The sequence below is a fragment of the Camelus dromedarius genome, chromosome 14 (genome assembly GCF_036321535.1).
Source record: "Camelus dromedarius isolate mCamDro1 chromosome 14, mCamDro1.pat, whole genome shotgun sequence".
NCBI lineage: Eukaryota > Metazoa > Chordata > Mammalia > Artiodactyla > Camelidae > Camelus > Camelus dromedarius.
In genome coordinates, this window is record NC_087449.1 from 69,172,336 (window position 1) to 69,198,783 (window position 26,448).

The 26,448-nt window shown below is 62.0% G+C and overlaps 1 protein-coding gene across 3 annotated transcripts in view; it reads right to left on the minus strand.

Annotated features, from left to right (window-relative positions):
• The window catches only part of PRDM16 (PR/SET domain 16), a 309,180-nt gene that overhangs the window by 11,456 nt on the left and 271,276 nt on the right, over positions 1-26,448 (minus strand). For 2 of the 3 annotated variants that reach the window (XM_031463865.2, XM_064494154.1), the window contains exons 5-12: positions 22,173-22,275; positions 16,247-16,460; positions 14,329-14,476; positions 13,681-13,834; positions 7,947-9,363; positions 4,597-4,684; positions 1,719-1,888; positions 1,037-1,114 (exon numbers count right to left, since the gene is read on the minus strand). In XM_031463865.2, coding sequence (XP_031319725.2) covers positions 1,037-1,114; positions 1,719-1,888; positions 4,597-4,684; positions 7,947-9,363; positions 13,681-13,834; positions 14,329-14,476; positions 16,247-16,460; positions 22,173-22,275 — 2,372 coding nt within the window. The remainder of the gene's footprint in view (positions 1-1,036; positions 1,115-1,718; positions 1,889-4,596; positions 4,685-7,946; positions 9,364-13,680; positions 13,835-14,328; positions 14,477-16,246; positions 16,461-22,172; positions 22,276-26,448) is intronic. The other variant, XM_064494153.1, reaches the window with a different exon arrangement.

Below are 26,448 nucleotides of genomic sequence, written 5' to 3' on the forward strand. Positions count from 1 at the left end.
GGGGAAGGGCAGGGGCTGTGTGTCGGGGACGGGCTGAGGGCACTGAACATAGAACAGGTAAGTGACGTGTATCCAGCCAGGACAGAACACAGCTCGTGATGGTCGGTGGGTGGGGCACGGGGACGTGACACCTGCAGGGGTCCCATGTGGCTGCCCTTCCCAGGGAAGGGGACACTCCCAGTCTCTGGGGTCAGTGGGTGACTCTGAGCTCTGTGTGGCTGGAGTACAAGGATTTTTTGCTGCCAACGTGAAATCACGCCAAACCCCTGCCTCCCAACGCTGCTGCCCACCAGACACACCCCAGGATGCTATCTCGGCCCGGAACCAGCATTTCCCCACGTGCTTCTCGGTCGCCGTCTCCTGGGACTCCCAGCCCTACTGGGCGGTGCCCTCAACTCCTCCTGCCCCACAAGGGCCTCAGAGACTGAGGTGAAGGGCCACGGCGTCATGTGTGCTGGGATCCTGGGCGAGTCAGGGGCGTCTCTGAGCCTCAGGCTCCGAGTCACTGAGACAGTGACGCCATCACTAGTTGTGAACACGAAATGCAGTGGCTCTCAGTCCCCCATCTCTGGCTGCATCTCTGCAGGCGGGAGCCCAGGCACCGAGGAGTGAGGTGCGGGCAGACCCCGCTTCTGTCCAGAGTGGTCGGGGGACATGGGCGAGTCCCTCGTGACACCCACGTTCACACAGAGCCCCTTTCCTCCGGGACTGGCCCACCCTCATATTTTTGCCTGACGCGCCGGCCCTGGTCCCTGCCCTGGGTTAGGTCAGTGATGGCTGTGGCTGGGCTGGGTGCGGGTGAAGCTGATCACCCCCGGCCTGGCTTCCGCTCCCCTTGCCCTGAACCCCCTGCTCTGGTCAATGCCCCCGCGGCAGGTGGGAGGGTCCCCTGGGTCAGCCTCATCTTTGCAGAATCCCAGGGCACAGAATGGCTCTAGGGCCAGGAGGGAGGGACCCAGGACATGGCCCGAGCTCGCTGTCTCCCACCCGCCGCCCTTCCCGCAGTGGTGGTGGGGGGCCCGGAGCCGGCTCCCACCTGTACGGCTGCTCCCCTGTGTGCGTCCTCAGGTGCCTTGTGAGGTTTGCTGAGCGGGGGAAGATCTTGCCACAGTACCTGCGGTGGGGGGGAGGGGTGCCGTCAGACAGGCGTGCCGCCAGAGACTCAGGCGCTTCCTGGTACCGCTCCCCCAGCTGGGGACCGGGGCCCGAGTTCATGCCCCTGGGGGGTAGGTGGCCTGGTTGCACATCCTGGATTTCAGTCTCTCCTCAGCCCCGGAGCCCAGCGGAGGCTCACAGGGAAGCCCGGCACGCACTGCTGGGCAGATAGGACTGTGGCCAGTCCCGACCTGTCCCAGGGCTGTGCCCCCGCCCCACGGAGTGTCTCAGCCCGGAGCCCAGCCTTGGCCAAGCCGGCAAGGACCGGCTCGCACAGGCCTGCGCAGCAGGGGACGGACATGTCTTCCCACCCACCCCCAGAGCTCTGGTCACACACTGACCGGCACCCTGCAGCCTCCGGCGGCCCGAGTTCCACCCGGCCGGCCAAGGCTACCTTCTCTCGCCCTCACAGGAGCTCAGCTTGGTGGGGGGCACATGTATATTTCCAGGCGTGACCTCGGGGGACAGCGGGCCATTTGCTGCTAGCACGCTGCGCCCTCTGGCTGGGACCGCAGTGCAGGGCCACCAGCCAGCGTGGCTGCCCCAGGGTCTCGGGGCCTCACCTGCACGTGTATCGCTCCTTGCCCTTCCTGAGGATGGGGTCCGAGAGCGTCGGGGGCGGGGACCGGAAGTTGAAGGGGTGGTGGGAGAGGGGCTGCAGGGAGCTGCCGGAGTCCGCCTTCATGGCTGCGAAGCTCTCCAGCTTCTCCGTCATGGTCTCGATGGCAGACATCTGTCGGCGCGAGAGCGGGAGAGGCTGTGGGACTCTCCGCGAGCTGCCACCTCTCCTGACGCGTGTGGACCCACGCACAGGCATCTGAGGCCCTGGACGACTGCCCGGGAGGTCATCGGAAGCAGTCTCCTGGCCTCCTCTCGGCCGCTGAGCGGGCCCTCCCCTTCTGCGGCCAGCCCCGCGCCTGTCCCTCCCGGAGCCCCGTCGTAGTCGGGTCTGGGCGGGGGCTGCCCCTGGCTTCCACTGGACAGCCTCCCCGTTGGTGAGACACAGGAGACCGCACAGCCCCTTACTTCGAGGGCGCTGCTGGCTGGGCCTCTGGCCAGCACTGCTGGATGGCTAGTTTGGGTTAAAGACAGAATTTTACCTTTTTTTTAGTTGTGAAATGTCAAAAAGTTCCTGACTCTCAGGGTGGGACTTGGCTCAGGCGCCTGAGGCACCACCACCACCTGGTGGCAGCAGGCCGTCATTGCAGGCAAAGTGCCGAAAAGGAGTCCAACAGCCTCAGACTAGACCCCACTACCCGAGCCTGGGAGCGATGGAGCCAAGGTGACGCAGCACACGGCCACGTGGACAAAGGGGCTGCCTCTCTGCTCCTGGAGGGGCCAAGGGCTCGCCTAGGGAGGGGAAGGAGCTGCTCTCTCGGGGCATCGGTCACCTCCACCCGGTGGGCACGGCTCTGATCGGAACCCCAGGCTGCGCCTGCCCCAGGGGCCTTGGGGCTTGCGGACGGCAGAGGGGACGGGGCAGCATGGGCCTCAGCTGCACTTCTCTGCCCGAGAGAGCCCTTGGCAAGCCGGGCCCCGGGGCAGGCTGGGGTGGGACCAGAAAAGGAAGAGCTGTCATTGCGCCCAGGGTCCCTCAGGGTTTAGGCTGGCAAATAACTGGCTACAATAAAATGCCAGAAAGGGGTTAGGGAACAGAAAGTGTGGCCTTTCCCTTGACCCCGGGCGGCTGCCTGGGCCCTGGTCAGCTCCACCCGGCGGCAGGGGTCGGGGCTCGCCACCCCCGGGGTGGGCACGCTCCCCCATCAGATGCTTCCAGCTGGGGTGGCCCTCCCCGTGCCCACAGAAGACGGGCAGAAACTGCCCTGCCCCTCAGCCGCTGTCCAGCCTTCCACTGGCCCCTCCACGGCCCAGGGACCTGCGCACACTCTGCCCGCCTGCCTCTGGGGCTCAGTTTTAGCCACAGCCTTAGGAGGCTCTGGGACTCGCCACCACCCCAGACTCCCCAGGGCCCTGGGGAGGTTAAGCGCAGTGACTCAGCAGGACCACCTCACCCTGCACCCCAGGAGCTGCACACCTGCATGTCAGACCTCAGAATGGAAGGCCCTGTCATGTCCTACCAGGCAGCTGACTGCACGGACTGACGTCTAGGCACAGTGGTGACCCTCAGACTTTGTAAGAGGCCGCAAGTTCTCCTGTCCGAGTGATGGACTGACCTCAGATCATTTAACCAGGTGACTTAGTAGTCCTCTGTCCAGCCCCCACCCCTGGCTCTGGGCCCACGGGCAGGCAGCGGGGGTGGCAGGGCTGGGGGGAGTGGGCAGCAGGGACAATGGGCAGCCAGTCCCCCGCCAGGCCGGTCGTCCTCAGGCCTGGGTGGGCCCGGCCTGCCCAGCCTGATCAGATACCCCCGGCTGAGCTCCGGCACAAACACAAACACAGGATGTGCCTGGCTGGCTTGCCGGTTTTTTCCAGCCGGTCCCGAGGAAATCAGGGGAAGTTCTTAACCAAACTGCAAGGCCCCAGCAAGACAATGGCAGGTACTAAGTTTAGCTGTGAGCCCAGGCAGGGTGCAGGTCCCACAAACGGGGGGTGCGTCCCAGGCGGGAAACACAGAGCAGAACAAGGCGTGGGTCTGGAGTCTGGGCCCAGGCCGGTCCCACCATGCAGTCCCCGGATCCCCGGCAGGGCCAGGTCAGGCCCAGGGCTCCGGGGACAGGGCTGGGCCCCGAGCAGTGAGGAAGGGTGGGCGTCGGGGCGGGGAAGCGGGGAGAGTCGTGGCTCTGCCGCTCGGCCCCACGCTGCAGCCTCTCTGCACCCACCCCTGGGGGGATGAACCGGGGTGGGTGCAGGAGGGCACAGGAGTGCTGGCTGGCTTGGCGGGGTCTGCGGCCACTGCCCAGACTTGGGGTTCTCTTTCCCAGACCCCTGACTCTGGTCTTAACAGGCGGCCTCGCCACTGTCTGCAGCCCTGGGGAGGGCGGTTCTCCCGCCCAGCACCCCCGGGACCCCTGCTCTTGGTGCCAGCCCCTCTGCTTCCGTCCTGGCTCCCCCCGTCCCCGCCGTGTGCAGGCCCTGTCTCCCTGGTCTTTTCCCTCAAGTGCCCCCAAGTCCCTGCACCAGAAAGGCCTGCCTGCTCTCTCACGCCCGGGCTCTCTCCCGGACCTATCCTCCTTACGTTAAAAACTCTTGGGTTCACTGCATCCAAGCTGCTGCCCTCCCGCCACCCCAAGGAAGATCACCCCGCTTCCAGACCAGAGTCATGGGTCGGTGGGCGCCCCTGTGCAGTGGAGGCCTGGGCTGTCTCTGACGGACCCACAGGGCCGTCTCCTCTGAGAACCACCCTCCCTCCTCACCTGTCCTGGCCCTTCTCATCCTCTCCGGCCTCACAGTGACCTGTGGGTCTGCAGGGACGGGAAGTGGAGGCCTGCCTGGGGTGTGTGGCTTGGCCTGACGGACCTCGGGGCCCTGCTGGGGCCTTACCTGGGGGTGGAGGAGCAGTGGGGACGGCCGCAGGTACTTGTCCTTAAGGGCGCCCACCGGGTCGGTCACCTTCCGCTTCTCCACCCTGCTGGACAGCAACACAGAGGGTTACGTACCCCACCGAGTGGCCTAGCTTCCACAGCTCCATCACCACGTCTCACCTGGCGGCAGTGGGGAAGTGCGCGACCCGGCCACGCACTCGCCTGCCCGAGCCTCCCAGCCCAAGCACGCGCTCCCCATCACCATGCCCAGGTCGGGACCCCTTCGAGTCTCCCCGGCGTCCGCCCCAGCCTCCCAGCTGCTGGCACCCACACGCGTGATGAACGCTTGATGCCGGGGCCAGGGCTCTTCCCTGAGAGCTGTGCACCAGCCAACTGGCCCAGCGGCCCCGTGGGGTCCAGGGCTCCCAGAAGCAGCACGTGGAGCACACGGGAGGCTGCTGCCTACACCCCACTTCCCTGTCCCTCCCAGCCCTGGCAGGGCGCTCTGCTCAACCTCCACCAGTAGGTTCCTATCCTGGGGAATTCACAGGGCCTCCCATGGCAGCCAGGCAGGGTCTACCTAGAATCTCACGAAGCCTGGGGATGACAATTCTAGAACGTTCCCCAAATGTCAGGACAGTTCCGTCAATCACGACAAGCAGAGGAGGTGGCCGGCACGCGTCCCGTGGTCCCTCCTCTCCCCCAACCCCTTCCCTCACCGTTTCCTCAGCCTCACTCAGGGAGGTCAAGATTTACAAAGTGCAATCTGGGGACATCTGCCACCCCACCACAGGCAGCTGTAGCCGCGCTGAACCTGCTGCCTCGTTTGCACCAGGGCCCTGACCCCGGGGACCAGCTGGGGGCACCGACCAGAGCTGCAAGGAGGGGAGACAGCACGGCTACCTGGGAATCCCAAGGGCAGGATCTCCCCACAGGGCACAGGCGGCCACAGGGGACCCCACGGGGACCCCAGGCAGGTCCAGGGGAGGAGACAGGAGTGTGTGGGGTGAAGTGTCCCCTGGAGAGAGGACAAGCATTGGGGAGAGGTGGTCTCATGGGGGAAGGTGGCTTCAGGGGCATTTTGCTTCACAGGGCTTAGCTGAGGCTCCGGTCAAAGCGGCACCGAGTCAACCTTTCGCCAAACCCCGCGGTGGGGGTGCACCGGCCGAGGAAGGGGCCTCCCATGGGAGGGGGTCGATCAATGTTTCCTTTTGCCTTTTCCTGACCTCTGTGTCTCACAGCAGCCTACCAGGCTGGCTCTGAACAACCAGCCCCACTGACCCCAGTGGACATGTGCTCTGCCAGGTGTGCGGCTTTTGTCACCACTGTGTCCCCAGCCCATTGTGCAGAAGCAGCAGCACGTGGACGTGAGAGGGACTGGTGGGTCAGGGGGGCCCCTTGGGCAGTGCTGGGTTCCTCCAACCCCAGGGGGGCAGGATTGGGGGTTACACACCCAGGGTCAGCCTGTGGGGACAGCGGGGAGTTTTACTGGAGTCACCGGCCAGGACCCCGCAGGAGCTGAGGGAATCCTAGCCCTGGGCCGGCCCACTCACCAGCAGTCATAGTCACTCAGACCTTCGCTTGGAGGGGAAACTTCATGACACCACGTGTGTTTGTCCTGACTGGGCTTGGGGGGTGGTGGAGAGTGAATTTGGAGCTAACCCACTCTCGGGCATTTTGCTGGCGTCTGTGTGCAAAGCTGGGGCCCGGCAGCCCCTCCATCAGCCTCTGTACCCCAAATTCTGAGGGCAGGAGCCTGGCACCTGCTGGGTCTAAGAGGGGCTCCAGGAGGGGGCTCGGGGGACTTGAGGCTGGTTCTTGCCTCCAGGCCTGACTCTCTGCTCTGCCAGCGTCCAGGATAAGGCCCTAAAGCAGGCCTGGAGAGAGGAGGTGGGGAAGGCAGAGGAGGGTCAGGGGCCAGAGAAGACCTCGGGCGGGGTGGACGAGGAGGCCGGGAGAGCAGGGGCTGGGGGAGGCCAGGGACTGAGCGGGGAACTCAACTGAGAGCCTCTCACAGGCCTGCCGGCTCCAGCTCTGGGGGCCTGACCAGCAGGTTCCATGCCTAGGTCTCCAACCCCACCCCACCCCTGCACGAGGGTGTGCGTGCCATGGGGTGCCTCCTCCCTCCAGCCCCAGGGTCTCCTGGCCTCGCCTGGGTCCTAGAAAGTCACCCTCCGCTGAGCCTCTAGTCCACTGTCTCAAACCACCTGTGGATAGCGTATTCTTAAAGAAATACCCAAAGGAGGCAGTGTCATGTGTCCAGGGATGCAGGAAACAGGACTGGCTGCAGACACAGCCGGCCGGGGCCCCAGGCGGGCGTGCAGAGCGGGACCCGAGTGGGCGCCGGCCGGCAGAGCAGGCGGCTGGCCTATCTCCCCGCAGGCGGCTGGGTCGCGCTCTGACACAACTTCCTCTCGTGAGTGCCTTCAGCAGAGGTGACCGCACCTGCACGCCCGTCCCCAGGCCCTGCCTGGCCCCTGGGAACAGCAGGCACATGAGCCCTCAGGGCGGAACACCACTGTGTACTTGCACATGTGTGTGCCCACGGGGCTCTGCTCACACACAGCCCTGGGCCCGTGCCAGCTGCAACTGTCTGTGCCACGTGGCTGCCTGCACCGTGCACGGCCCACGTGCACAGCCCCCTCCTCAGGGCTCAGCCTGCCCAGCACCCCTGCGGCACGTGTGGTGGTGGGGGGGTCACTCCTCTCACCTAACAGACCCACTTGATCAAAGCCTGCCCGGAAACTGGGGCGGGGGGTGGTCCTCTGGCCCCTCACCAGGAGGGCTGTCAGAGATATGGGGCACTGATTCTTTTTGCAAACCCTCCGAAGCTTCCCCCTTCCTTCCACCCCTTCTCCCTCTGGGGACAAGCGGCTCTTCTGATCTCTCGTGGGCCCCCAGAAGCCCTGGCTGTGGCTCGAGGGAGGGGTGGGGGCCACAGAGCAGCCATGGGAGAGTAGAGATGCAGGAACAGAGGAGAGAGGCAGGATGTGAGGGTTGTGGGAGGCAGAATTGGTCCAGAGAAGACAGCAGAGATACCAGCAGGAGAGCCCCAGGGCTGGCGTCTGAGGGCGGGCTCGGGTGGGGGGGCTCAACAGAAGTGGGGTATCCCAGTGACTGTCAGCAAGAGGGAACCATGTGTGCCCAGGAGACCCGGCCCTGGCCTCCCGAACGGGGCAGCCAGGTGCCCCCCCAGGAAGGGCCAGCCTGGGTGCAGACCCCCAAGGGGCAGAGACTGGGGTGCCTTCTGAAGCTACAAAGGCAGAAGGAGGAAGCTCAGGGGAGCAGGTGAGGGCGTCCCCTCCGGCCGCTGCCCTGGCTGGCTGCCCACCTTGGGGGGGGGCAGGTGAGGGCAGGGCATGTTAATACCTGTAGATGGGGTCCATGAAAAAGGGCGATGGCTTGGCGTAGTGCAGGGCAGGCTGCTGGGGCAGCTGCGCTGGGCAGGCCTTGGGCAGCCCCTCACCGGCCCCCAGCCTGCGCTCCCCATAGACGTGGTTCTTGCGGGGCTCACGGCCCCCTCCGTTCTGGCTGGCCCGTGCGCGGCTGCCGATGCTCAGGTCCAGGGGCTGCTCCTCGCCAGACGCCAGGGCCGGGGGCACCCTGGGCGCCGGCGGGACGGGCTTGGCCTCTTTCGGTTTGGTGGTGAGGTCGAAGGGGGACTCGGCGCTGGGGCCGCCCGCCTTGAGGGCATCCCGGGGCGACTTTGGCTCGGCCTTGACCAGCAGGTTGTGGGCGAGGGCGCGGTCGGTGAAGGGGCAGAGGGAGTGGGGGAAGCTGGGCAGGAACTGGAAGGGGAACACTGAGGGGTAGGGCAGAGCGCCCAGCTTCTTGTCCTGCACGCCCAGGAAGCCCGGCCCGAAGTACTTCTCCGCGATGGACGCGATGGCCTTGATGGAGTCGCCCGCGGCGCCCGACGCCGTCAGCAGCTGCTCCTCGGGCGGCGGGAAGAAGTGCTGGGAGTAGAAGACGGGCACCTCGCCCACGCCGTGCGGGCCGCCGGGGGGCGCCGCGCCGCCGCCGCCCCCGAACTCGGGCTTGCCCTCCGCCGCCTTGCCCTTGTCCTTGGCCTTGTCGCGGTCGCTGTCCACGTCGCTGTCCAGGTCGGAGCCCGTGGTTGTGTCCAGGTCGGTCCCGGTCGTGGTGTTGATGTCCTCGAAGTCGCTGCCGTCCGACAGGTCGCTGCCCCGCGGCTTGAGCTTCGTGGGGGCGTACGCGTCCTCCAGGCGGCTCTCCGGCTTCTCCTCGGGGCCCGCGGCCGCCGTGGTGCCCTGGCTGCTGTTGCCGACGGCGGAGACAAGCGGCAGGGCTGGGTTGCCCAGGGGGCTGGGGAGCTTGGCGTCCTGCGTGTGGTTCAGGGGGCTCTTGAGCAGTGGTGTGGGAGGTAGCAGAGGCGGCCGGGGATACAGGGACGGAGGGAAGATGCCGGGGAAGCCCGGCGGGAGCGTGGGGAAGGCCGGGGGCGCCGCGGAGAAGGGCAGGCCCCCGGGGTGCGGCCGGGAGGGGAAGTACTCGTGGAAGCCCAGGCCGGTGTGGTTGAGGCCGGGGGGGGGCTTGGCCTTGTCCATCACGGGGCTGGGGGTCAGGGGCAGGCCCGCGGCGAAGAGGCCGCCCGGCGTGTAATGGTTCTTGCCCTCGCAGAAGCGCCGGTGCTTGTTGAGGGAGGAGGTAGTGCTGAACATCTGCCCGCAGTCCTTGCACTTGATCTGCGTGCGGCAGTCCGCGTGCATCCGCTTGTGCCGGCACAGGTTGGAGAACTGCGTGTAGGATTTGTGGCAGACCTCACCTAAAACGCCAGCAGAAAGCAAACACAGGCACGCTATAAAATGGCCCGGGAACCTGCGGTGCCGGGGGTGGGGGCCCCGGAGCAGCCCGTGTGGGATGCGAGCACGTGTGTGTGTGTGTCTGAGCACGTGTGCGTGCGTCCCTGTGTGCGTGTCTATGTGCTCGCGTCGGTGTGAGTGCAAGTTTGTACACGTGTCTATGTGTACACGTGCATGTACGTTCAGGTGTGTATGTCACACACATGTGCACACGTACATATATATGCATGTGCACCCCACCCTGGGACTGGCCTCTGGCGAGCAGCATGGGTGGGCAAGGGCCCCTGTGCCTTCCCTGGGGTCCCTGCACCATCTTGGACACATCTTGAAGTGCCTTGACCCTCTCCGCTGGGAAACGCGGTGCTGCTGCCCCTGTGCCCTCCCCACCATGAGTGTGTCATGGGGGCCAAGGTCTTCCGAAATCGCTCCCAGAGGTGAACGGAGTCATGGCACACCACGTGGCTGCTGCGGCACCAGCCAGCCCAGAACTCCCGCCCGGCCTCCCGACTCCTGTCAGCGACGCTATCCCGGCAGGGGCGGAGCAGACGCTGACCGCCTTGCTTGCTCTCTCATTTCCTAAGGTTTGAAATGCTCTCAGCTTCCCCTACTCCCTTCTGTCCCAGGCCCTGTGACCTGCACCCAGGACAGGGAGGCCTCAGGGTGACCAGCCCCTGGGGGGGTCTTAGCTGGGGAGCCTAGACAAGGCCACCATCTGGGGCGGGGGGGGGGCCTGACGGGAGGGGAGCCCCTGGCAGGGCCACATGGAGAGGACCAGTTCCACATCTGAGGAAAGGAAAACCTCCCCCCAAACTGGGGTGAAGAGGCACCACCAGCCTTGGGCGGACAGACGCTGGCCTCTGCTCTGTGCAGGAGAGGGTGGTGTGGCCGGAGCGGCATCAGAGCCCAGAGGCCCGGGGGGCCGTGTCTCAGACATTTTCCCAACGGCCTGTGAGCTGCCCCGGCGAGTGACCAGCTTTTCTTTCTCCTCTTGTTTTTCTAGCCAGCAAGGGAGGAACACACACAGACACACACACACACACACACAGACTGTTTGGCCCTCGCTGTGGGACAGTTTGCTTCCTAAAGGCAGCTCCAACGAGAACAATGATTCCAGCGTGTTTCTTGCCGCAAAGCCGCCACCACTGGTGTTGGGCCCTCCTCGCTGGGAGCGCTGGCCCTGAGGATCTGTGCCCTTTAACCGCAGGACCTGTTTATATTGGCAGCCCTGCCCTCCTGGGTGCCTGGCATCGCGGGGCGGTCCCAGCGCTGGGGGAAAGAGTGCTACCTCGTTTCATCAAACATGCCCTCTCTGGGGGGCGGCAGTGTGTCTGCGGGAAGGCCTGCTGGCCCGCCTGCCCTTGGGGAGCGAGGCCACTCCTCAGCTCAGGGCTCCAGGCCAAGCGGGTGACCCCTTCCTGGGTCGGTGGCTGCCAGAGGGGCTCTGGGACAAGCTCCCTGTCCCCCACTTCGGGCTGTGACCACTGCCATCCGAGCACGGACACCGGCCTTCAGCACGTTCCCACCCACCCCGAGCAGCTCCCAGGAGGGACCTCGTGGGCCAGGGGCCGTGCTGGGAGCAGGGGGCCTGAGACCCCTGGTTCCTCCCCTTGCCTCAGCCACTCGCACTTAAAGGGACGCTGTGTAAGTACTGGGGCTACAGAGAGGCCTTGGGGGACTGAGGTCCCCAGAGAGGAGGTCCTGGCCCCGGGACGGCCTACAGCGCCGCTGAGGGGAGGTGGCTGCCTGCAGGGGCTGGGGAGGGCCTGGGCGTGGGGGCCAGCGGCTGAGGGAGGGTGCCCAGGCCCTGCCGGGATGCAGAGGGGCCCTGGCCAGTGCTTGTTCTGGTCAGCAGCTTCTCTTCCCGGTAGGGTGTGCACACATGCACACGTACACACACTCACTCTTGAGAAGGTCCTTTTCTGAAAAGTGCCCACAGGAGCCTGCCTGCCGGTGCGCCCAGATACCCCCTCCCCCACCTCTCTCACACCCGAGCTTCCTGGTGCAGGGGTCACCGGGAGGTTACACGGCCGTGGGCTGTGCGCTCAGTGAGGCCCGGACCCAGGATCAAGTGTGCGTGCTGTGTGCGCCCCGGGCCGCTCGGCAGGTGGACGGAGTCTGTGCTCACTAGCGCCGGGCCGCGGGGAGCCGTCTTTTCTCGGCCGTGCCCCACTGTTGGCTCTCTGCTCTCTGGTTTGCAGTTTCCTTTCCAGGCCTGACCTCCGTGACCGCAGACCCAAGGATGCTCTGCCACGGTTAGATGTGTGAGGCTGGCTCTCATGTCTACTCTCATCTCTATCCCACGCTGAACCTCGGCCAAGTTTGGCGTTCTCCCTTTAGCTTTACCGCTTGGCCAACGGCCAGGGCACAAGGTGAGCACGGGGCGCAGACGGGTGGAGAGCAGCTGAGAGCCGGCAGGGCCGGCCAGCTGCCTGTGAGGGCCGTGGAGACAGCGGACTCGGATGCTTCCCGTGTGCTGAGGGTCCCAGAACTTGCATCCTTAACGCAATCCAACAAGACTCCACCAAGCCGGTTTGCGAGCTCAGAAACGTGACGACTCTGAAGCCTTCCTAAGCTGGGAAGCTCCCACCTACGACATGACGCGCGCCTGTGCGCCCCTCGTGGTGGGACTTGCGGGGACGCTCATTCTGGAAGCAGGACGTGCCACCCCCTCGCTAAGTCCTGGCTCCTCCCACCCAGCTGGCCCCTTCCCAGCCCCTCCCAGAGGGGACGGGCCCTGCCCCGTGCAGGGCGGTGGGGCTGCTGCTGGGGTGCTCTTTGCAGGACCTGCGGGTGAAGGAGGTGGCGGGTAGGAGGAAGATGGCACCAGTGTGGGGGCCACCCAGCGGAGCGCTGGCTCCCTTTGCTGCCGTGGCTGAGGGAGCAGGTGACTCCGACAGGCTGGGGTCTGCGTCATCTCTAACAGGACAGCTGGAAGCCTGGACAGGGGGCTGCGGGCAGGAGGGGGCACAGCCCCAGCTCCTCAGCATGGCTCTCTGGGGCAGGAGCCCAGCCACCTTGACGTTGGTGAAAACACCCAGACCCAAGTCTGCAAGCTCTCAGAGTTTCTCTCTTGGTGGAGCCCAAGAGGTCCCAGGCCACCCAGCCTGGGGTCAGGAGCCAGGCCCCTTGAGCGGGAGTCTGGGCTCTGCAGCCCGGCCTCGAGGGCCTGCTCCCTGAGCGTTGCCAGGCCCGTTTCCTTCTCTGTCAGTTTCCTTCACTTGGAGATTGTGCGGTCCCCGTGCTGTAAGATTTTGTAAGGATGCTGCGAGATTCTGTGTACGAAATGATGGATGCCTCGGCACAATGCTGGTGTGCATGAGACTCAGCGCCCTGCTAGGCAGAGAGAAACCTTCAATATCTTCCAAACTCTGAGAACCAGGGTCATGCCCCCACGTCGGCTCACGAGGCCTCCAGGACCTAACCCTTGTGACCTCTGACCCCTCTCTGATTACTGCGCTCCTCAGACACACACCCTCTGTGCCCACAACCCTGTCTTGAGCCTCCCCTGCAGGCCCCAGGGCTCACTCCCACGCTTTGCCAGCTCTCTGCTAGAACACCTCTCATCCGACCTCCCACCACCTGGGCACTGGGTGGGCCTCCTGCCCTGCCCCCGCCCCCCAGGCTGATGCGCCCAGGGTGTGTGCAGTTGTCACCTGCATGGCTCAGCTCTGTCTCCTCTACTGGCAGGTAATCTCCCTGAGGACAGGGGTCCAGTTATTTACCGTTGGCCCCTGTGGCCTGGGCCAGTGCCCGTGCCCAGTCCGGGCTCCCCAGAGGCTGCTGGGGGGGTGCACAGCACAACGCAGCAGGCATCACTGGGCTTCCAGTACCTGCTGGAGCCCAGGCCGGAGCCCACACGCAGGGGAGAGGAGGGGACACGGAGGGTGGGCTGCTGGCTCCTTCTGCAGGACCCAGGAAGTCCTCACTACTCACCGTAAGTGAGGGGGAACCAAGGAGGGCAGGAGGGGAAAGGGAGACCAGAGCAAGACAAGGACGCGTCATAAAACCAGGGGCGGGGGAGGACACAGGGAGGAGGCGGCTGGCAGAGCAGTGGGCGGCGGCCGGGCGCGCTTTCTGGGCCAACGGGGGTCCCGTGCAGGCAGCGGGCCTGGGGCCTTGGCCTGACCCCGACGGCCCCAGGCCCAGGCTGGGGGCCGACTCCCTCGCGAGGCAGGGGCGGGCGGGACTCCGCGTGACTTGGGGGCGGGGGGGGGGTGCTCCAGCGTGACGCGGGGGTGGGGTGGGGGCTCCCGCCCGAGGCGGGGGCGGGCGGGACTCACATATGAAAGGTTTGACGGTGCTGTGGATGTGCTTGTGCTGCTTCAGGCCCGAGGACGTGGCGAACGTCTTCCCGCAGTCCGGGCAGGCGTGGGCCCGGGCGCCCACGTGCTGGGAGCGGATGTGCCGCTGCAGGTTGCTGGGGTCCGTGAACACCTGGGGCACAGACACCGTCCGTCACACCCCGTCTGCCTGCTCCCCGGTGGGCCCGGCTCTGGCCCCTGGACGGGGTCTCACTTGCCGCTCCGCCCCCTGCACCGAGCCTGGCTGGCGGGTCTCTGCTGTAGTGGGGACCCCTCCCCAGCTCCCCCTACGGCCTCAGGTGACCTGTCAGGCCTCCCTTGACCTTGTTTCTTCTCAGTATTTCGTGGGAAAACTGTGGCCCCAAGGATGCTCTAGGCAGGATCTCAGCCTTTTTAAGCTCAAGTACTTTAACTTGTGACCGCCCGGAGCCGAGGAGGCTCGCCCCCACCAGCCTGTCCTTCCAGGGTGACAGCAGCCCCGAGAGGTCCTGAGCTGGCCTCTCCCGGCCCCCCTTCCCCCGCACACTCTTTGTCCTCCCTGAAGACTGAAGGTCACAGGTGGCTCGGGGCTTTGCCACAGGAGCGTGCCGGCAGGTGAGCACAGGGCGCAGGTGTGCACCACGCTACCTTCACACAGTTTTCACATTCGAAGCGTTTGCCGCTGTCGTGGGACATCTGGTGGCGGATGAGGTTGGACTTCCAGTTGAAGGCCTTGGGGCACTGGTCACACTTGTACTCTCGCTCCTCTGTGTGGACGACCATGTGCTGCTCCAGGCTGCGCACAGTGGACGGGGGTCACTGTGGGGCCCACTCCCCGCCCGCGGCCCGGGAGGGAAGGACCTCAACTCACATGGCCTATTCCCCTCGGGGCCCCCGCCGCTCCCCACTCAGAGAGCAGGGCGAGTCTGGCCAGCCCATCTGTCCACTGCCTCCCCGGACAGGTCAGAGGGAGGGACGGGCAGAGACGGCCTCCCTACACCTGATGGGGAAGAAGCCAGTGCTTGGACCCAGCTCAGGCCCTCATCCAAGACCACCCCGGGGCACCCACAGGCAGCGAGACCCCGCTCACACTTCCCGGCTGTTCTTTAAGATAAGTTTAACCTTGACACCAACCTTGGGCCTAAGAAAAAAGGGGTTCAGAGATTTTCAGCATTGCCATGAGCCCCAGAGTGGGGCCGAGGCCCAGAAAACCCCTCTCAGTGGCCTGAGGGTACTGGCCAGCCAAGCTGGGCTGAAAACCTCCGCGGCGCGCACACCCCACGGAGGTCGGCGGGGAATGAGCGCGGGGGTCTCCAAATGAGACATGACACGGAGCAGCGCGCACAGCCACTGGGAAGGGGCCGCCCCCCCTTGGATGAACGAGCAGCTCCCCGTCCCCTCCTCTCGGGGGACATCCCGCCTCTCCTCCTGTCCCAGGTATGACCGTTAATCTTCATGAGCTCGGCAGTAATACATCACGGCCCGTTAATTACGGGGCCCAGCCATCCATTTAGATCAGAAACGCTTGGTTCTTGAGCTACGGCAGATTGTATCTTTTTCCCTGTTGTTAATTGTGATTTATGTGCTTATGTAAAGAAAACACGGGCCCTCTTAAGCAGCGCTTGCCGCCCAGGGCCTCGGTCGGGATTTACCCAAACTCCTGTTTTCTCAGTCATCTGTTCAGGGTGGAGGGCTTCCCGTGCCCAGGGAGGCTGGGACGGGACTGGCACTCAACTCCCTGCAATCCCACGGCCAGTTGGTGCCCTGCTGGGGTTTTGCGCTGACTTTGCAAGGCTGCCCTGGAGGACGTTCTGGAGGCAGGAGGAGGGTGCGCTTTGTGAAAGTCCTCGTGGTTCCCTGGGGCACGGGGACCGCAGGTGCTGGTTCTCCCCCCACGGGTCCCCAGGGTCCCAACTCCCGGGTCCTGACTCCTGCCGGGTCTCGGGGCAGGGAAGGCCATGTCCGGGCATCACACAGGTGGTCTGGCACTTGTGCCCGCCTCTGGGACTTCTCCAGGGAATTCTGGGGGCCCCGGAGGGAAGCAGAGGCCAGTGCCTGGGGTGGGGGATGAGGGGGCCTCTGGGCGGCTGCTTCCTGCTCCCGCCCGCTGTCTGAGAAGGAGTCCTGCCTGTGTCCAGAGGGTCACTCTGGTTTCAACCCCTAGAACCCTGGCTTCCGGTCTCCACAACTCAGCCTTGACCACAGAGTGGTGGGCAGGGCCAGCACTGGCTCGACTGGGCGGGTCCTCCGTGGGTGGGGGCCTCTGACCAGGGGCCTGGACTTCACATTCACAGCCGGGAACACCCGTGGCCTCCAACCGCAGGCCACCGGCCTGCTCTGTCCTTGACGGCACGTGAGTGGGTAGGGCACCTGCCCCCCAGGTGTGCTGCACGGGAGGGGACCTTTTCTCCAGCTGTCCTTGGAGCCTTCGGCCTGTCAGCCTGGGCAGGCCCGAGGCACAAGGGCTGACCTCTGTCCTTCTCGGGGCCCCCCCTGTGCTCCCAGGGTTAAGCGACCCTGCTGTCCCCACGGGCTCCCAGGGTGGGGGTGGGGGGCCGGGGGGCACCTGTACTTGTCGGGGAACATCCGCTCGCAGTCCTTGCACTCGTGGGCCCGCCCGTCGCCGCCCCCGCTGCCCAGGCGCTCCGGCGTGAGCTCCTCGGCCGGGCCCTCGTAGAGCGCGGCCCCCAGCGAGCCGCACGCGTACTTCTTGTGGCGCCGCAGGTCCAGCTTGGACTGGAAGAGCTCGTCACATGCGTCGCAGCGGAACGTGGGCTCCTCTGCAAGGCAGAGAGGACGGGAGGTGGGCAGGTGGACCCAGACCCGCCCCGGGCCCCAGGCCTGCAGGGGTGTGGGGAGCCCTGCAGGGCCTGCCCCCGACCCTGCCTGGTCCCCTCCTGCTTCTCCCCGCCCCCATCCCGGGAACCAGGGACGGCTGCCCGTGGGCCATGGGGGCCGCCAGGAGGGGATCCGTGTCTGCATCCAAAAACCACCGAGGAGCACTGGGCCCCTCCCTGCGTCTCAGGAGGCCTGAGAAGGCCCGGCGCTCGGAATGGAGAAGGAAGCCCGGCCAAGTGTTCTGTGTATGAATTAGGAGAAAGAAGACGGCAGGGCTCTGATGCGTATCATAAGCGATTGTCGTCAAGGTCAAGCAAATAAAAGGGAGGCAGCCACTATGAAGTTTACCAGGCGGCATCCTGAGAGCCCGCCAAGCCAAACAGCTTGGAGCTGTGAGCCTCCCCGGGGCAGGCCTCCCGCCCCTCCCAGCTGATCAAGGCCGACGCAGCTCCTCCCGGAGCGGGTGCCCCGCCCTGCCCAGGACCACCCTGTGTCCCACGCGGGTCTGGACAGAGAACCTGCACGAAACGTTCCTGCACAAACGCACTGAAAGGTGTGCGTGTTAGCCGATGTGTGAACACATGTGAGCTCCTCGTGCACGGGGTGCCTGGGCGGGCAGCTGTGTGCGCACGGGGAGCACGGGGCTGAAAATTCCAGCGCCTCTGTGTTCTTCTGCAGATGTGCAGGCAGTTTTGTGCTTCTGCACTTGTGTTCCTGCCGGTGTGCATGTGTGCTCATGTGCACAAGTTTCCGTCTGTGGCCGTGTGTGAAAATTTGCATGTCTGCATACCTGCACACATGCGTGAGTAGGAATGCCTGCATTTGTACATGTTGTGTGTGCCTGTGTGCACTTACTTGGCACATGTGAATGGGTTTCTGTGCACATGTGTGTGTTACGTGCATATGCACGTGTGTGTTAAGTATACACATTCATGTACATGACTGCTAGTGTGATGGTTGCGCCTGTGTGTGTGAACACATAGGAACTGAATATACACTTGTGTGCATTTGTGTGTCTGTAAGTGCATGTGGCTGCGTGTATTTGTGTGTGAACGCACATGTGTTATGTGACTGTATTTGTGTGCATGTGTTAGTGTGTTGTGTGTGTGGGTACGCGTGCCTTTATGTGCAAGACTGAATGTGCCTGAGTGAGTCTGTGTGTGTGCGTGCATGTGCACGTGAACGCTGAGACCGACTGGAGAGTGAACTCGCAGAAGATGCTAAACCAAAGCCCATCTAAGCCCCGGGTGGGCTCTTCGGTGCTGGGGCAGACCCCCAAATCCGATTCTGGGGATGGGGAGGGGTCACAGAGGACACACGTTACGAAACGGCCCCCCGGCAAGTCTGCAAGATGCTGCCTTCAAAACAGGACCAGAGCCTGAATGCCCTCTTCAGGGAAACACCCACGGTGGAAGTCGGGTGACAAGTGACATTCACGCCGGAGGCTGGGAGCCTCCATGTGGCAGGCTGGGTCCCAGGAAGCTTCCTGTGTCCCCACGCCCGAGCCTCATGTCAATCCACTCACTTTGTGACTGGAAACAGGCCGGGGGAGGCAGATGGGCACCCAGAGAGGCAGTGGCAGAGCCCGGTAGGTGGGACCTTTGCTCTGCTCCCAGGGGCAGGTGCGCGGCCTGACTGCCACTGAGGGTGTGAGAGACACACGTGCAGGTGGGGACCTGCCGGCACTGCCCCTCCCCATTCCCTGCACGCTGTCCTTGTCCTTAGGAAGCAGGTCTGAGTACCGAGAACACCATTTTAGAATGGAGCCGGACGCACACACCCCACAGAACTGCTCTTGTGGGTTCATTCTGACTTACTGGGCTGGAACGAGGCCGAGAGGGGGCTCCCACCAGCATCGCAATAAAGTTAGAAATGCAAGTTTGGGGGAGGATCTATATAGCTCAGTGGTAGAGTGTGTGCTCAGCATGCACGAGGTCCTGGGTTCAATCCCCAGTGCCTCCTCTAAAAATAAATATAACTAATTACCTCCCCTCTACCAAAAACAAACAAAAAACCTAAATAAAATAAAATAAAAAATGCTGGCTTAATTTTTTTTTTAAATTAGTGACCAAGAAAATTGAGAAAAAAAAAAAAAAAAAAAGAAATGCCAGTTTGTATTTGACTCTTTCTGGACAGTCATCAAAGTTAAAATTTGAAAACAAAATCAAGAGGGGCCGAGCACGCCCGTCCCCAGCACGGCCCAACCTGCTCTTCCAGTTTGGATCTGGAATTTGGATTTACAGTGAAAACGCTGCCTGCTTCTCAGGCTGCAGGCATTTGAGGGCGCCCTGCCGCTCCGGGCCCCCAGCCCACCACGGACCCGAGTCCGCCCCCGTCATGCGAGAGCGTGCTACGCTCTGGCTGCATCCTGTTACGCTGTGTTGCATGGCGTTTTGTGTCTGTCTCCCTCCTGCTTTGTACACAATACACTGCATCCTCTTGACCTTTTTGTGGAGAGGGAGAAAAGTTGATAATTTTTGAGCCTTTCTCAAAAGAAAGGCATATTTGAATGGAAATGATTTGCTTTATTTTCTCCCAAGAGCAGGAAGTTCTCCTGAAAGAGAGATCTCCACCCCTCTCCACTGAAAGTGAAAAGAAAATAAAGTCCCTGGAGTGAATGAGCCTGCAAGCGGCTTCCCTCTGCTCTGAATCACCTGTGGGGAAACTGGAATTGAATCTCTTTACAAAGCTGCAGTTTTGAAGGAGTGTTTCCAGTCCCAGACCCGTAGGGCCGGTGCTTTGGGAACTGGCAAAGCAGGGCCCCCGTTTCTTCCGTGACACCTGAATGTGGTCCTGGCAGAGGTTCCTGCCCCCCGATAAGAGCAGGCAGAATTGGGATTCAGAACTGAGCTCCCCTCACAGACATCTGGGGGGTAGGGGCAGGGAGCTCTATCTTCTACCCAAACCAAACTACACCGAGGCCACAGTGGCCCGGTGTCCTGTTTGGCGAGTCTGCGTCTCACTCGTCCATCTGAAATCCCATCAGGAACTTTCCAGGGCAAAGCAGGACTGTAACAGAAAAACGAATCAGTGCCTGATGGCTTCGGGGAACCGAGGGGGCCACGATTACGTGGCATCGCCATGCTAATCTAGCAGACTGGAGGCTCAGAAGCCCTCAAGACCCCACTCCAAATTCCTGCCATGAGAAGGGCCCGCTGCATTTAGCCGGGGCTGGGATAAAAGATTTTTTATGATAATTATCTTAGTGAGGAACGTTTTTACGTGTTCTTTCCGAGTGCTTCAGAGTGAAGCGGGACGGGGGCGGCTGCTGGGGGAGAAGTGGCAACCTTGATGGCAAAGAGCAAGAGGAGCCTGGCACCCGGTGCTGGGCGGCTGCGTACAGAGCAGAATTAGGCCACACGTTTGACAAACTATTAGGAACACATAGAGCTTATGTGAGATCGGGGATGGGAGGGGGAAATCGGAATCAAGGTTTTTAAAACCTTTTGGAAGAAAGACATTTCCTTAGATGAAACCCCATCTCCGAGCGCCCTCTTTGGGTTGAGTGGATTTCTGCCTCCAAGTTCTCGTGGGCCGTCTACGGTGCACAGGTCTTTCCAACAATTACTCTAAGTAAAGTGAGACCATCCCCCTGCTACCCAGGTCTCGGCTGTTTACTTTTCTTTTCTCAACAGCCTAATTAAAACCAAAGTCTCGCGGAGAGGATGGAAAAGCTCTGTCTCATGGAATTACCCCTCTGCGGAGGCTGCGTTTGGAACAAGGATGCAACGTGCTGCAGCACGACGGTGGCCCACGCTCGGGGACCGCAAAGGGAACTCCAGGTGGACGTCTCTGGGTTGGCTCCCGGAGGCGCCCGGCTAATTCCAGCAGCCAGCTCCCCGGCCCAGCCAACCACACTCCCTTGCCGTGACAGCAGAGTGGTTCCTTAGAGAAACCTGCAGTCCGTGGCATTAACCACTGAGCCCTGGAGTGTTTGGAGAGGAGGGGAACACAGACAGGAGGGGAGAGCCAGCCTCCCCCATTCCCGGCATGAACAGAAGCACCAGCTCCGGAGACGGCTGGGGGGAGCGACGGCCCTCTGTCCACTCGTGCACTCTCATTCAAAGTGGGGGTGCCACCTGCTTGGCGGGGAGTTAATGCACCCGCCGGCCCTCTGTGCACAACGCAGAGCCCTCCAACCAACTTCTCCTCCGGGACTCAGACGCTGTTCCAGCACCCCAAGGTGAACGGGCACATCGCCCAGCAGGGGGGACAAAGGAAAAGAAACCTGTATTTCAGAAACCCTAGCCTGTAAGAAACTGGGATTTTCTCAAGCGTCCTCTGAAATGTGCTTGGGTTGGGTGTGGACGAACAAGGAAGGGACGTGTGTCTCCTGGAAAAATACCGAGTGACCAACGGAGAGGAGAGGACGGCCGGGTGCTTCCCGCAGCCGTCACCGCAGCCCCGCCAGGTCCAGCCAAGCCCTGAGTCTTCCCCCGGTATGTTTTCCCTTAACAGTTCTCTTGGACTTTTTGCCTTTCCCTGGAGATGGGCGTTACCTTCAAAGACACACATGCCATCACTGCCCTCTCAAGTGAGACCGAAACGCTTCCTGGCACAGAGCTCTGGAGGCAAATGCTTCCAAGCGACAAGACGGGCTTCTTTGTTTTTGAAGTAATTTGGAGAGCAAACGATGCGGCTGCTGACACTACTACTGCTAATTATTATTATTAGTAATACAGGTTTGCTACAAATAGGCTTACCCTATGATTTAGCAGTCCCACTCCTGGGCACATATCTGGGGAAAACACTACTCAAAAAGATGCCTGCACCCCAGTGTTCCCAGCAGCACTATTTACAGTAGCCAAGACATGGAAGCAGCCTAAATGTCCATCCACAGATGACTGGATAAAGAAGCTGTGGGATATTTATACAATGGAATACTACTCAGCCATAAAAAAGAATAAAATTATGCCATTTGCAGCAACACGGATGGACCCGGAGATCGTCATTCTAAGTGAAGTGAGCCAGAAAGAGAAACGAAAATACCATATGAGATCACTCATATGTGGAATCTAAAAAAGAGACACAAATGAGCTTATTTACAAAACAGACTCACAGACACAGAAAACAAACTCGTGGTTACCAGCGGGGAAAGAGGGTGGGAAGAGATAAATTGGGAGTTTGAGATTTGCAGACACTAACTACTATATATAAAACACATAAACAACAAGTTTCTGCTGAAAAGCACAGGGAGCTCTATTCAATGTCCTGTAGTCCCCTACAATGAACGAGAACATGAAAACGGATACACGTGTGTGCACGTGAGACGGCAACATGACGCTGTGCACCAGGAACTGACACAACGTGGTAAACTGACTAGACTTCAATAAAAAAAAGAGAAAAAAACAATAATACAGTTCAAAAAAACCCCAGGGCTCAAACTCTGCAACGATGCGGTGCAGCACATCCCCCGCTCCCCCAGGTTGTCTGAAGTCCCGTCTCAGGGTGTGGCCCACGCCACCCAAGGAGGGAGAAAGCAAAGCGCTTGGGGGGCGAATTTGTTGGGAAGGTGCTGGTCTGCCTGCCCGGGGTCTGAGCGGCAGGCCATGGGCAGCAGCGGGGGGACGCCCGGCCCCCCAGCGTCGTGCAGCGCGACATGATGGGAGGCCTGGGAAGCTCCCATGCTTCTGCTCCCATGGGGTGGGGCTTACCATCCAGACCAGGGGGCACCGTCCCCAGGGAGTAGACGCCTTCTTTCACGTGCACCAGCAGCTCTTCTCCCGGCTCAATGTCCTTAATGACTTTATAATAAATCTAGGATGGAGAAACCAGAGAGAAGGAGTCAGCACTGTGGTCCTGGTGCTTGAACAGCCACCCCGCACACACCTAGCCAGCAGGCTGTTGACCCTGCTCACAGGGGAGGCCAGCCTGCCGGGCCCTCCACCTGCCTTCCAGTTGCTGGTCAGAAGTTTCCCTTTGGAACTTGGCAGAATATGTGAGAAAGGGCTAGAGTCCATTTTCCTTTGTTTTATCCAGATTTTGAATATTGATAAAGGGGGTGGAAGATGAGATTGGCGAGGATTAGCCCCAGAGTTCCCAAGCAGTGCATGTTCTCAGGAGGATACGAGGAGGAGTGGCTCCCTTCACCCTGAGTGGAGTCTGGGGTGGCTCCCTGTTCCTTCTGTTAGCGTGTATGTAAGTAAGACACCCTTTGCTGCCTGGGGCGCAGGTAGGGTCAAGAGTGGATTTAGATGTTTACCAAAGTGGCTATGAACTTGGACAGAGGCCCCATGGGCCAGGTCAGCAGGTGTGAGTCTCGCAGGAGAGTGGACACCATCTGTATGGGAGGTGGGGGGAGTGTGTGCCTGCAGCAAGCTTGGTGCCAGCAGCTGTCAGGTGTCTGAGAGAGGGGACACCCTTGAAGACAGAGAGGGGTGGAGTGGGGCTCAGGGTAGAGTCTGCAGCCTGCAGCAAGCTTGGAGGGCTTGGGGAGGTAAATTTGGAACGACCAGCTTTAATACTCCAAGCAGCATTGAAAAATGACTGTTTGCATTGGAGGTGGTGGCCAAGATCTGGAAAACTCCAGCAACTTGGAAGGGCCGCAGCTGCATCCTAGGGGCCATCTAGGATGGAGCCCAGGGACCAGGCTCTGAAAGCCAGGGAGGCTCTGGGAGAGGATGAGCCCTGCCTTGTCTGTGCCAGACCCTGCCTGGGAGCCCCATTTCTCTCTGGAGACAAGGAACACAGCTCCTCTGGGCGGAGGTGCCAACTCCTCACGTGAGCAGGGCTGGCACCAGGAACCCTGCGTCTTAAACCCGCACATGTCACATAGCGGGGTGCATTTCTCTCTGGCCAATCCACTGCATAGCACGCTGACACATGGTGTTAGGGTCTCTCTTTAGATAACATTAAACAAGGAGCTTCCAGGAGCCCAAAGGCTCGGCCATAGGACTGCCTGGGAGGCTAGAGGAGGGCCCGAGAAGATCCATCTGCCCTGGGAGATGCGGAACGGAGGCTTCTCCAGGCCACTCCCACCCGGGATGCTCCAGCACCGCCCTCCTGTGGAGGACCTAGTGGCCATGAACCAGGTCAGGCTTCCCAGCAGTAGCTGGACGTGGTCTGGGCGCCCCAGACACTGAGCTGGGTACCGGCTCGCCCTCCTCCCTTGACCCCACCCTTATCCTCGGGAAGCATCTGGAGGGCTGAGCCCCGCATCTCTTGTCCGGCCCCTTACCGCCTCTCCCCAGGCCGAATCCAGTTGTGAACGCCCTCCCAAGCCACCAGCCCAGACTAGCTCGAGAACAACACCAGTGTGCTCTCTAAAGGACAGCAGAGCCACGCTGCACCCCCAAATGCCCAGCTGAGCACGTGGACAAAGGGGCTGCACTCAGCAGCAGAGAACGCACGTGCTCAGATGTCCACGTGGAGGGTCCTTCTCCCTGTGCCCACGAGGAATTTCATTTGGCAATTATTCTCTGGCGCGTCGGTAAAATAATGAGGAGATCTTAAAACGGAGAAGAGAAACTGTACCATATTCACCGCTGTGATCAAATCTGCTGTGAAGATCCCAGTTTTGCGTTATCTCATCTAAAAAATTACTCAGAGGCTGAATAATAGTTTAAAAACTTCTGACTCGAGCCACTTATTTCAAAATCGGGCCCCGCTCTCCAACAAAGCCCGGATGAGCCCCTGAGCCGTCCCGGGGCGGTGAGTCAGGGGTTATTAATACGCGGGGACAATTGCACTTTCATCCGGCCGGTAAGCGAGCGCATCCAGCAAGTGCCGCCTTAATGCGCCCGCGGGGCGCTGCGCCCCTGCGCGCAGGTTGGGGAGGGGCCCACGGCGGGAGCGGCGGCGGCTTCTCGAAGGCCCCGTTAGAGGGCAATGTGGGTCCGCCCGCAGCGCCCCCCGCGGCCGCGCCCCCGCCCCGCCAGGGCCCGGTCGTGCGAGGCGGGCGGCGCGCTCCGACCTGGCCTCCGCGGCTCGGCGCGCGGCTCCCCGGCGGCCGCGGCCCCCCGGGCCGGGCTGCGGGGGCCGGCGCGGCCCGCCTCCCTCCTATGCCTTCCCCTCCGACCCCCCGTGAGGGCCACCGGGCCTCCCGGGACCCTCACCCCCGTTCTAGGGTCGCCGGATTCCCTTCCCCAACCCCCTCCGAGGGCCACCGGACCTCCCCCCGCCCCAAGCCCGCCGCCCCGCACTGCGAGGCTGCCCGGTCCCGCCGCCACACCCCTCCGAGCTCCGAGGGCTGTCCGACCTCCTGGGACCCCTCCGCACGCCCCACCCCGCTCCGAGGGCTGCCGGACTCCGTCGTCCCGGGTTGCCGACCCTCCTGGCCGGCGCGGCCGCAGCCCCCGAGCCGCCGCGGGAGGGTCCAGCCCGGGCGCCTGGCCGGGGCGCAAGCGCGGGTCCCGAAGCGGGCCGGGCAGCCGGGGCCGCCTGGACTTTGAGCCGCGGATGGAATTAATCGCTATTAGCGCTAATCGCAGCTCCCGGGGCGGGGCGGGGTGTCCCCGACCTGCCTCCACCTGGAGGAGGGGGCGAAAAGGCTACAGGAGACAACGCACACTTTTCCAAACTCAGCCGGTCCGCCTTTGCCAAGGGCACCGGGGGGCCGCGGGCCGACCCCGGTCCACACAAAAGCCGCGGGCGGTTTTTATGACCTGTTCCCAGTGGCACAAAGACCTTATCAGCCAGACGCGCGCGTACAGAAAGACAGGGTTCCTGGTCTGCGGGGTCGGCCGACTTCCCGGGACAAAGGCCGGGCTTAGGTGGGACTGAGGCCTAGGCGGTCTCCTGGCTTCTAGGGCGTTACAAATTGCGCATTGACTGTACCCAGCCCGGGCCCCTTCCGTTCGCGGCCTGTAATAAATTATTACTGCAGCCCTTAAAAAATTCCTGAAGTCGGTTTATAATCTGCCTTTCACCGTGCGCCCCTCAGTGGGTCATGTTCAGACCCCAGGGCCAAGCGAGCATCCAGGAAGGGTTGAGTCCTAAGGATTTTCACAAGAGGGGAGACAGAAGCCTGTCCTCAGGGAGGAAGAAACCCTGGCCTCTAAGGCCCTTTCGTTCCCAGGCTCAGTGCAGGAACCGACCGAGAAAGACCTGCTTTGTTTACAAGTCAGCATCTGCGTCTCCCAGGCCTGTTCCTGAAGGGCCGGCGTCCCCAGCACTGCTTAAACCTGTCCCGGTCAGGCCTTGGCTGGTGTGGCCTGGCACAGCAGAGCTGGAATTGTCTCTCTGGTTTCGCGATCTGAGAGCAGGCAGAGCCCCAGCACCAGCTGAGTTTACTAGCACAATAAATGTCTGCTCTAAACGGCTTTAAAAAGTAACAATGCCAAACAGACCCGGTCCCCGGTTAAGTCCCTGTTTTAGCATCTTGGTTCTTTCTGTAACGGCGATGACTTTACTGAACGTGGGCGGACGACACCAGCCGGGGGCCTCGGGGTTCTGACTGTCCTGAGTGTGACCCGGCCTGTTTTCTCCCCCTTTACAATCTCTGGGCACAAAGAGTCGGCTCCTGGTAGGTGAACGGAACTCTGGGACAAATAAATGGCCACGTTCTCTACAAAAGACAGAGAAATTGCCTGAGAAAAGGTGGACTGAGCAGAGGCCACATGCATGGAGAGCCAGCCGTTTCAGAAAATGAACATCATTTCCCACCCCCCCCCAACAACATTCTTTAAGACAAAGAAATATTTCAAATTTATAATGGCTGTCAGTTTGGAACACTTTCCCCTTAAAGTTCCTTAAGTTTTGCTTTTAATACCAAGTCACTTCTCGAGGATAGATACTATTTTGGAGTATGAAGACTTAAGGTCTACACTGTTCACTCCTACTTAATCTTAGAATTTTAGAATTTAAATAGGTGAAAAAGTCCATCCAACCTACACTGCACAGAAGGGACAGCATCGCAGACAACCAGCCGGTGCACTGAACGCAGGCCACAGCCTTGCTTTCTCCTCCCTGGAGCAAGTGATTTTCTCAAAA